The sequence below is a fragment of the Teleopsis dalmanni genome, chromosome 1 (genome assembly GCF_002237135.1).
Source record: "Teleopsis dalmanni isolate 2A chromosome 1, ASM223713v2, whole genome shotgun sequence".
NCBI lineage: Eukaryota > Metazoa > Arthropoda > Insecta > Diptera > Diopsidae > Teleopsis > Teleopsis dalmanni.
Genome location: NC_051846.1, coordinates 128,369,064 through 128,380,742, shown reverse-complemented (window position 1 = coordinate 128,380,742; position 11,679 = coordinate 128,369,064). Strand labels below are relative to the sequence as shown.

The 11,679-nt window shown below is 33.0% G+C and overlaps 1 protein-coding gene across 1 annotated transcript; it reads right to left on the bottom strand.

Annotated features, from left to right (window-relative positions):
* Positions 1-4,792: 4,792 nt before the first annotated feature.
* LOC119668554 (D-2-hydroxyglutarate dehydrogenase, mitochondrial) lies at positions 4,793-6,841 on the bottom strand. The gene is made up of 7 exons (XM_038078106.1): positions 6,689-6,841; positions 6,474-6,615; positions 6,016-6,407; positions 5,794-5,962; positions 5,595-5,724; positions 5,215-5,537; positions 4,793-5,145 (listed from the first exon to the last, which is right to left on the bottom strand). Exons 1-7 carry the CDS (start codon positions 6,692-6,694, stop codon positions 4,895-4,897), a joined length of 1,413 nt encoding a protein of 470 aa, XP_037934034.1. The 5' UTR covers positions 6,695-6,841; the 3' UTR covers positions 4,793-4,894.
* Positions 6,842-11,679: the final 4,838 nt, after the last annotated feature.

The window sequence follows — 11,679 nt, the reverse complement described above, 5'->3', positions numbered from 1 at the left end:
CGGTGTGGATTCCTTGATTGCTTACAACGTACCCAACATATTTGATCTCGTCCATAAAGAATTTGCATGTTGAATGTTGATTTTAAGCCGTGCCTCTCGCTAACGTCTCAATACTTCTTGTAGATGCGTCTTATGTTCCTCCAGTGTGCGGCCAATTACTATAATGTCATCAAGATATGCGAAATAGTAGTGCCAAAAATGTAACTATCCGTTACTTTGTATTCGTTACTCAGGAAATACCTGAGTAATGAATACAAACTTTTTATTGTATTCGTTACTTTTACTCTTTTTACCAATGAGTAATATTTATTATAACTACTCTTTCGAGTACTTAGTAACGATTACTTTTAAGCAATTGTTTTTGCGATATAATAATAACTACTATATTTTGATCAAAATTTTTCTTCGCTATCAAATTCATTAAATATGTTTAAAAATATTAATATAAAAAAGTGAAATTTGGATTCGATTGAACCAGTAGAGCGTGAAAAGCTAAATGCAAAATATGCGGATCAAACAATTCAATAAAATAATTCTAATGTATTAAATCTACAATTTATTATAATAAATATATATGCTTTTAAAAATTTCTTTTATTGCCGAAAAAAAGCATTTAAACTTCAGTAACGAATGCACAGTAACGAAAGCGCAGTAACGAAACCGCAGTAACGAATACTGAGTAACGAATACATACTCGAAAAGTAACGGGTTATTACAAATACACAAAAGTAACGAAGTTTGGCACCACTAATGCGAAAGCGTATGGCTCCATCTCAGACCCTATTACCTTATCCAATGCCCGTTGGAAGGTGGCAGGTGCTGAGTGTAGGCCAAACGGCATAACACGCCATTGGAACAGCCCTCTTCCAGGTACAGTAAATGCTGTAAACTTTTTGCTGGCTTCGTCCATTGGTATTTGCCAGTACCCATTTTGCAAATATGTTGTATTTGCAGCAGTGGGTACGCATCTGGGATGGAATGGGCATTGAGTAGTCTATAATCAACACAGAACCTCCAATTTCCATCTTTCTTTTTGACGAATACTACTGGAGCGCTGTATGAACTGTACGATCGTTCTATTCATCATTTTTCTAGTAGTTCGTCCACATCTTGATTTAGAATTTTTTGCATTGCTGGAGGTCTTGGATGATATCTTTGCTTAATTGGTGCATCATTTTTCATTGTTATCTTATGCGTTGTAATGTTTATTGTTCCCTCCAACTTAGCAAAATAGGCCAATTCTTTGTTTAAGAAGTTTTCAATTTCAGGCGTTTCGTCGATGTTACTCTGCCGTATACTGCAGTAACGGCTGTCGATGTGTTTGCTTATCTGTATCGGAATGGCAGTTTTCTCAATCTGTAGGTTACTCTGAGTGCTAGATAGGAAATCTAAACCTAATACTAGGTTGTTAGCCATCACTTTTAATACCAAGAACTCGATTTCAGTTTTTGTTTTTCCTAGGTTAATTGTGGCTATTACTGCTTCAGTTAGTATGCGTCTTGTAATATCTGCTAAGATGATATCTTTGCTGAAATGTTTCTTTTCTGCTTATATTTTTGTTAGTAGTTCGAGTTCAATGAAACTCCTGGTTGCACCTGTGTCTATGGTAGCCGGTACTGGAAGGTCTTGAATTTGTACGTTGACTGTGAGGTGTAGGCTAATGGGCTTTCCTTGGTTTACTTGGTATGTGTCGTGGTCACGTTCGCTTGGTTTAGGCGACGTGACCGTAATCCGTTTCCCTGAGTATTTGGTCTTCGACAGCGCTCTATGGTGCGTATATCCTTTTTCCCACATTGCCAGCAAAACAGAACCTGTGGATTACGATAACCCTTTGTGATGTATCCTGTTCAACCCAATGATAGCATATTTTTGATTAGCTTATGTGTGTGACTTGGCCAAATGGTATCTGTCTTCCTTTGTCGATTGGGCGAGTTTCTGTTGGTTTCTTCTTCTCTTCTGTGCGGATGATTTCGTAGTCTTCTGCTAGATTTATTAGCTCCGTTAGGGACTGAAATTCTCTACGCTTGATGTACAATTGATATTCTGTTCTACTGTTGTGAAATATCCTGTCCAGCTGTTGTATTGCTGTGTAGTTTAGGTATTTCGTCAAATGTTGCATCACTAAAACATATGTCTTGAAGTCTTCTTTACTTTGCTGGTGTCTCTGCCGGACTTCATCATCAAGTTGTTTCAAGTAGCAGTAGGAAAAATTTTAATAAATCCTCCTTGAAGTCATTCCAATTCATCCAACTTTATTTATTATGTCGGAACCATACCAGAGCTTTGTCTTTTAACAACTCAGGCATACTTCTTGGCAGCATGTTTAATTGAATGTCATAGACATCTGCTAGTTCCTCCAATCGTTCGACAAAAGCAATCGGATCAGCTCCTCCGTCATATTTTATGGACCACTTCCGTACTTGGTCAATCACCATGGCATATACTGACTTAGGCATAGATGCACTTTCTCTGAGTTCTTCTGTTGACGTCTTTGCTTGTATCAATGGCTCTTGGAAGGTTTCTTTGCCCACTACTTCTTCGAAGATGACTTTCCCATGCTTCTGTGACAAGCTTGTTAGCCGAGAAGTCACCTGCATTCAACGCTCCGATAAACAAAATAAAGTACCTGATAGTAATCCTGCTACTGTTTTAGGCAAACGAACACTTGCGAAACGGGACTTCTAACTGCCGACTGCACATGGTGTAGCTTTCTTATAAGTTGTTATTGCCTATTTTAAATGCCTGCGGCTGGTATGTTTACTGTTGTTGTTTGCTGCACATTTATTAAAAATTTGGCAAAATAATTACACTCAAAAAAAAGAAGTGTTATCACTTATTTTATATTTTAAGGAGGATTACATTTTTCTTTTTTTAATTTTTATTAAATTAATAATAACTTAATAATATTGATATTTTATGCTAACTTAATAATACCTTAATTTTAAACTTATTAATATCTTAACTTTATTAATACCTTATACTAACATTTTGTTTTGCGTTTATATTAACTAATTATAAACCATTTCTTTCTCAACTAAAAATAGCTTAATTCTATTGTTGTCTTATTATATATTTTTATTGTTTTTTCTTTTTTACTAGTTTTACATTAATAATAATAACTTACTTGCATGCATAGTGCATTGCGATTTTTGTGACGAGATGGTAAAAGTCGTCACAGTCTTCAGAAGCGTCGAACGAAACTCAAAACATGTTTAACGGTTCTTTAGTTTACCATTTAAGTTTATTTACCGCTGAAATTGCATTTAAGATCTGCTTTTTCAAGTCTACGACTACTAACTCCGAGTCCCACGTATGATGCAAATTTTTTGTAATGACTAATCGGTCTTAGTTGCTTATTTTCATATAAATACTATGATCTATTGGTGTCGGAAAACATATTTGTTGGGATCCTGTAGTCGTCAATATTAAACAAGTTGACTTCGTAGACTCCATTGCTAAGTAGTTTAACAGGGAATTGTTCTTTTACAATTTCAACAATCTTTGCGTACATCTCTCTATAATTATCAACATGCGATGCCATTATAGGAGGAGGGCGAAGTGTACGTTTGCCTAAAGCAGTAGCAGCATTACTATCAGGTACTTTATTTTGTTTATCGGCGTGAAGACTCAGCTTTTCTCTTCTTACTTGGTGTTGATGTTTTAGACTTGTCCAATCAGTTTCCCAAGCTACTTTTTCCTCATCAGTTTCGTACTCAGGTTTTCTGCTTGAATCTTTTTATTTTTTATAAGATTTACAGAAGTTTCTCTAGTTTCAGCTTTTCGCAAAATGTTTTCAGCTCTCGGATTTCTAAGAACAGTTTATTTTCATTTTCTGTCCGTTGTTCGCGTTTGTCACATTCGTTTCCACCACCAGGAGTTGGCAAACCACTTTCCGTCATACTTATTTATAAGAGAACTCTGATCACTAGTGCACAGTTTTCACAGCATAAAACAAAATTACAAAACTATTAATATATAATTGAAAGTTTGTTGAATTTATGATTTTATTTAATATTATTATTATTTATTATTATTTAGCATAAGGTTGTTCCTTAACTACACAATTACACAAAAACACAAATTCGTGAGCTTTTAAGCTTTATTTGCTGTGTCTATCAGCTGTTTTTAAATGTATTTGTTTAAGAGATAAATAAACAAATTCAAAAAACAAAGCAAAAATTCACTTTTTTATAAAAAAGAAATAAGTATAATAACTTATTTATTTATTTAATATTCGAAAACTATTATTTTTTGTTTTAGAGTCAATGTCTCGATGCTTTTTAATAAAATTGTTATCATTTTTTGCGTTTTTCACATAGAAAACAACGAAAGTTACGGAATGATTCCTCTTTGCGCGCACACCTGATGAAAACACGCAATTGACAATTGAAAAAAATTGATTTTTTTGACACAAATTAAATCCAATGATTTAAAATATGTATAATAATTAATATTATTACAAATTTTTTGTATTTTTGGACAAACACTGTGAAACAGGTTATTTCAAAAAAAAAAATTATTCGAAATTACTTTACCTAAGATAAAGTAAGATTGAAAAACATCGAATTATTTGCAGACTATTTTAGTTGTTACAATCATATTAATGTTGATGAAGGTCTTAAAATAATTATACTTCAGGTTTTGAATTTCATTTAAATTTAGTTTCCGGAATCAGTTGATTCTTATAATTAGTTTTGATTTGGTGTGTACATAAGAACTTAATAATGTTGATGCAAAAGCAATACACATTTGCACTAATCAAATGTCGTGTATATATTAATAGACAGAGTCATTTATTATCTGGTATGCAGGTTAGAGTAATTTTATTTTTATTTAAATTTGATACAACCATAAGTTCTAAATTTTAAATGAAAACGTACATTTCTTCAACATATTAGTTTAAAACCTTGTAGGGATTTAAAATACCATTTGGGTCCAAGAATTTTTTTAAGCTACGCATCATCTTAATGGATTCTGGACTTTTCGAATACTTTAAATAATTTCGTTTTAGAAAGCCAATTCCGTGTTCTGCGCTGATGCTTCCTTTAACTTTGCATGTGTATTCAAATACAAAGGGTTCAATTCGATTGTAGAGTTCTTCTGTAAATTTTTCGCAAGATATGTTTAAGTGCAAATTTGAATCACCTTGTTTCATAAAAATTAAAGTATTAAATCTCAAGTATAATTAGATTTATGGTTCTTGAATATATATACCCAAATGTCCGTAGCCGCAAACACATTTAGCTAAGTCTCCCACACGATCTTGCATCACATTAACAATATTATAGAACTCTCGTAATGGTAAAGAAATGTCATATTTAAAACAGTAACCATTATTTACAAGAGCTACAGGCACTAGCTCTCGAAGCTTCCAAATATCTTGAATTTTACTAAGTTCTGCTGTAACAGTTCCATCTAAAATTTCTCCATTTTTCATACCGTTTTCCAAAAACTCGTTAAACTTTTCTAAATCATGTGATGCATTGCTACCAGAACTTTCAATAAGCATATAAAATGGATATCCTTGAATTGGTGCACTTAAAAATAAATAGAAATCAATTGAATTAAATTCTAATTTTATGTTAATGATTTACTTGAGCTTGAAGTGAGACACGCTTGCTTCTAAACTTCCCGCATCAATCATTTCACAAGACGATAAAATTTCTCCCAAATATCGTTTTGCATTGATAAATGTTCTCAAAACGTGATCAAAAGATGAAAGTCCTAAAAATTTTAATTAGTATGAAAGTAATTTCAACGTTTTTTAAATTTTGATTAATTTATTACACCTACCTAAAAATGCTAAATGGACTGCATCTGATTTAGGAGGACACAACAATGATATTTTTGTTATCACTCCCAAAGTTCCCTCAGAACCAATGAATAAATGCTTCAAATGATAACCGGTATTGTCTTTCTTGAAGTCTGACATAAGGTCAATTATTTGACCACTAGCAAGAACCTAATTTTAACGAACCATATTAAGAAGTACACATCTATATACAAATTTCTTACCGCTTCAACTCCTAAAACAGATCCATGTAAATTTCCATACCGTAGAACTCTTAAGCCTCCAGCATTTGTTGACACATTACCACCAATATAGCAGCTTGATTTTGCTCCCAAATCAACTGGTACTACTAAACCTACTTCTCTAGTTTTGTTATCTAGGTTCTCTAAAATGCAGCCGCTTTCACAAACAGTTATACCAGTGATTTGATCAATGCTTATAATTCTATTAATTCGTTGTAAGGAAAGTATAATCTCATCACAAATAGGTACAGAGCCCCCAACGAGGCCTGTATTACCACCTTGTGGGCACACTGCTAATTTCCGCTCATTGCAATATTTTAAAATGGCAGAAACCTCTTTCACACTTCCAGGTTTCAGAACAAGTTGACTATTACCTGAAAATTGTTCGAAAACTCGAGTATATGAAATTTAAAGTTGCTGAATGTCTGTTACGAACTTACCACAAACGCTTCTCAAAAAGTCTACATTGTACCCATCTAAGTCTTCTTGCAACAGATTGCGTTTACCTATGACAGATTCAAAAAAGCTTATGTCCTTGCTATCCAGAAAACCATAATTACCACGTTTTACGTTGTGTCGGATCTTTTAAAAATAAAACCACTTAAATATGCAATTTAAACTTGAATATAAATGAAAAATTTGAAAATATTTGCACCTTCATATTACAGAATAATAATAGCGTTTAAACCAATTTTAATATAAAGTATACTCAGTCGTTCCGAAATAGTAGTGCCAAAAATGTAACTATCCGTTACTTTGTATTCGTTACTCAAGAAATACCTGAGTAACGAATACAAACTTTTTATTGTATTCGTTACTTTTACTCTTTTTACCAATGAGTAATATTTATTATAACTACTCTTTCGAGTACTTAGTAACGATTACTTTTAAGCAATTGTTTTTGTGATATAATAATAACTACTATATTTTGAACAAAATTTTTCTTCGCTATCAAATTCATTAAATATGTTTAAAAATATTGATATAAAAAAGTGAAATTTGGATTCGATTGAACCAGTAGAGCGTGAAAAGCTAAATGCAAAATATGCGGATCAAACAATTCAATAAAATAATTCTAATGTATTAAATCTACAATTTATTATAATAAATATATATGCTTTTAAAAATTTCTTTTATTGCCGAAAAAAAGCATTTAAACTTCAGTAACGAATGCACAGTAACGAAAGCGCAGTAACGAAAACGCAGTAACGAAACCGCAGTAACGAATACTGAGTAACGAATACATACTCGAAAAGTAACGGGTTGTTACAAATACACAAAAGTAACGAAGTTTGGCACCACTATTCCGAAATGCGTTAATTGATAATAAGTTTCTTTCTAAAGTCTGTTGTTGACATTTTGGCATCACTGTTGCAATTCGTCAAATATCACATATTTAGAATAAACAAGTTTTACTTACGTTTCACGTACAAACACAAAATTCAGTGCAAACCAAATTTTGTATTGTAAAAACATTTTATTATTATTTATTTCATTTTGATTGTTATAGTTATCGTTTATATATTTTTCGTCTGTATTTCACAACATTACAATATCAATCATCTTAAAATCAGAAATCAGTTCGTTTGGTGAAAATTCTGTCGTTGTATTACGCTGTGAATTTACACACCAATTCAGATCTCGAAAATGTTCATCCCATTTGAGATCAATACCAATTGTACGCAGACAAATAATAATCGCCTGACTTATAATCGCCTCTGTCGCTTACAATCTGTAAATCGGTTGTATCTTCGTGCTTCTAGCTGCTTTGATAATGATATATTTTGTGAAAGCATCGAAAATTGCATACCTTTTTCCAAGAGAGTTTCTCATAAACGGCCCCAGGTGGTCTATGTGAAGTCTATAAAGTGTGTAGCAACACTTTGCTAGGGTATCCTCAGCTGTCGTCCAGTGTCGTACACTAAAATTTATATTCACTGGAACAGAGTACTGAATAAAAGACGTAATTTTACAATATTGTCAAATGTTTTATTTCGTTATTTACTTATAATTCAAAAATAAAAAAAAAATTTAACATTTAAAATTCAAAATTATTTTCATAAACAAATTGTGTTATTCAAGCTCGTGGTTTTTATTCAAAGGTAAGTCAATTGCACATGCACACACGAATAGACAGGCTTAAAGCAGCACAAGATCCTTGTTGTAAGCGACGAACTGTGTTCCTCCGTTGGCTTCAGTTCATGTAACCAAAAGACTTCTGGCAGGAACGCGTAGTGTGCTGGGACCCTCATCTACTTCAAAATGATGGAAACTCTATGAAAAGGATTTAATCAATTGGTTGAATAAACCAGGTTAGTAAAATATTTTGGCTGAATGAACCAGAATATTAAATAATAATTTGGCTGCATGAACCAGATTAATAAATAATATTTTGGATAAATTAACCAGGATAATAAATAATAACTTGGCTGAATGAGCCAGAATAAAAAATAATAACTTGTTTGAATGAGCCAGATTTTGTTTTAATTAACCAGTAGGCTGAATGAGCTAGCGTGTAAAAACACAAGTCCTCGGTCGTATCAAATGCGTGTACTTTTATATCGAATATACCGGATGTTTTTAGTGTAGCGTACTGGTAGATTTGCCGTTGATATTTCTAGTGTAATTTTTGTGCTATTTGTGTTTTCGTGTGCTTTTTGTGCTTTTTCCATTTACTTTGTGTTTTTCGCATGCTTTTACTTTCGCCGTGATTTTTTTCTTCACTTCTCGTATAAATGATAATTTTCATTCTTTAATTTAAAATAAAAAAATAATAAATATATTTTTTAAAACGAAAAATGCTATATATAAAAGAATAATAAAAATGTGGAATAAAATCCAAGTGAGTAATTAATTAATGTGGTTTAACTCTAGTGGTTTTGCATAAAACCGGTTCCGGTATGTTATTGTAATATGTTTTCGGTGGTGGTTTGTTTATGTTTGTACAAATTTTTAATAAAAATATATTAATACAAATTTATTAATGTAATAACCTATGTTTTGTTTTTTTTTATGTAAAATAAGAAAAAACTGAAGAAGTGTTGCTTGTGATATGTTTTATTTACTGGGAAAATAAAAATATGAATAGTGAGTGTTTAGTTATTGAATTTATGTTTGTGAAATAAATGTTTTATTTTTTTGTTTTGCAAATTTCGCATAATCAATATTTACTTAGTTGGCCATTACAGACGTGAACCGTCCTTGGCAGCGTCGAGTAGCCTCCGCCAGCTTGCACGATAAATTGCTTGCTGCCGGTAGTTGGCAGTACCGAGCGCCCCCAAATGGTTGGTCACCTGGTCCTTGAACCAAAGATACGGACGTCCTTTACCGTGATTTCCACCTGCGGGTACAGCAGGACAGGCATGATAAGAGATTTATAGAACGTGATTTTTGTTTGTCGAGAGACCTTTATTTCTCAATTGCTTACTTAGCCCGAAGTAACATCTGTTAACAAGAGAGATTTTTCATTGAACTCATAAAAATTAAATAAAAATTCATTTTTTTTTTATTTATGAAATTCAATTCACGTTTATACATTTTTTCTCTTCAGGCTTCTTTGTAAGTTGCGTATACATGCCCGCGGCTTGTTAGCTCAGAGGATCGCAGGTAGTGTCAATAAAATTTGTGGTAAACTTATTTTTTAACAAACTTCATATTTTCAGGTTACAGTGGTGCTGTTTAATTCGGATGAGAGTCTTACTGTTACGTCTATATGTGTAGTGGTGTTCGGTAATATATTGACAGTCAGATACTGTTTTTCGTTTGGAATATGTGTGATAGAAATTTTATATAAAAATTAATATAAAAATTTCTATTGTTACAAATGATACAGGATCGACTGAATCGATATGCAAGGTGATCTCGATTTTACTGTGCTTTGCTTTATTATGGGAGCACTTCACGCATGCTAGAATATAATTTTTGACGTAAGTACGCATTCGTGCGAACCAAAAATGCTTTAATATCTTTTGTAACGTTTTATCGACTTTGTAATGACGCATTTGATCATGATAATATTATACTACACGCCAACGTATTGCCTTAGGTACCACTAACAACGATTTATTTCCTAGTTTTCGATATAGCCTATTGTTGTTTAATATGTAGTCATTCTTGAATTGCTTTTCTGGTGACGACTTTCGACGACCAAACAGTATATCTACTACCGAACGTATCTTCGAACGTATATAACTTCTGAATATGGAGATGTTGGGTCCCCGACTCATAGCATGACATATCCAATACGGTCTGACGAGTGATGAATCGAAACATAATCATACTTCATCAACCGAATTCAAGACCGTACGATACGTGGAATCACAGGAGTTTTATATTTTATTATTGTTATTGCTACACATTCCGTAACTACCTTACATCTTCTACCCAATACGTACATACGAAAACGTCTCTATGACTGCCAAAACTTCAAGTTCGTTACTATAAAAATGTTGTTCTTGTGCTGAACAGTGACGACTGAAGTCGTCACCTTCCATCTCTTACCATCATCCGCCAACTGCAATCCCGACGCTAATTGCATCAGTATGTATCTCGTGTAAATAGTTGAAGTCATATATTGCCAATACTGGTTCATTAACCAGCACCTCTTTGAGTTTTTCAAACGCAATTTGCTCTGTTATACTCAATGCGAAATTTGTCAATGTATCCTTCTTTGTTAAGTGCGTAAGTGGTTTAGCAATCGTTGACTATCCCTCAACTAATTTACGGAAAAATGCCATAAGTCCCAAGAACCGCCGAACTTCAGTTGTAGTTGTTGGTACTTTAAAATTCGATTCGATAACCAAGAAAGTGAATTTCTGAGGCCATAAACGTACATTTGTCTAATCGCAATGTTAATGCACAACTCCTTAATGTTGACAAAAACTTATCAAGGAACATTAAACCTTTCTCAAAGATACGGCTTGATAATATTACATCGCCCAAGTAAGTAATGATTTTTGACGGCTTTAAGTTAGCAACTTGATTTATTATCTCCTGAAACACTGATAGTGCATTTACAAGGCCAAATGGCATTCTGTTATAAATATTATATGTAGTGTGTACGATCTTAGGTGATCGTTCATTTTCCTAAAAGTAGGCAAGGTTGTTTGCATCTAGACGGTTGTTTGCATCTAGACGGTTGTTGACTAGAACCAAAACATCAGTTCGTCAGTTCGACGATAAGAAATGCTGATTTTTGGTATTTGGTTAATAATTGGTGTCGTGATGTAAGTGACTTTGAAAATATTAAATGCGGAAGAATTGCAAAAATAATGAAGGGCATTCTTGTAATAATAAGAACTTTGCGAATTTAGCAAAGTGTATTATGAAATTGTGTAAAAACCTAAATGGGGTAATTGTGGCATTTCTAAGGTCAGGTATTGCATCAAATTTAGGTATATAAGATTAAATTTGTAACACTAAAAAGGGAATCGTTTGAGAGTCGATTGGAAGAAGTGAGTGTGGTCTCTGAAGAGCCGTTGGGCTCTGCAGACCAGTGGGTTGTATTCTGAGACGCTGGTGCGTGAGTTCTGTAAGTTCAGCTACTCTGTTTATAGAAAGGACTAGTCTGTTTAACCGCATTATGTTTAAGTGAAGGACAAAAAAGAGTTGATATTTATTATAAAATTGAATATGTGATTTAAAAAA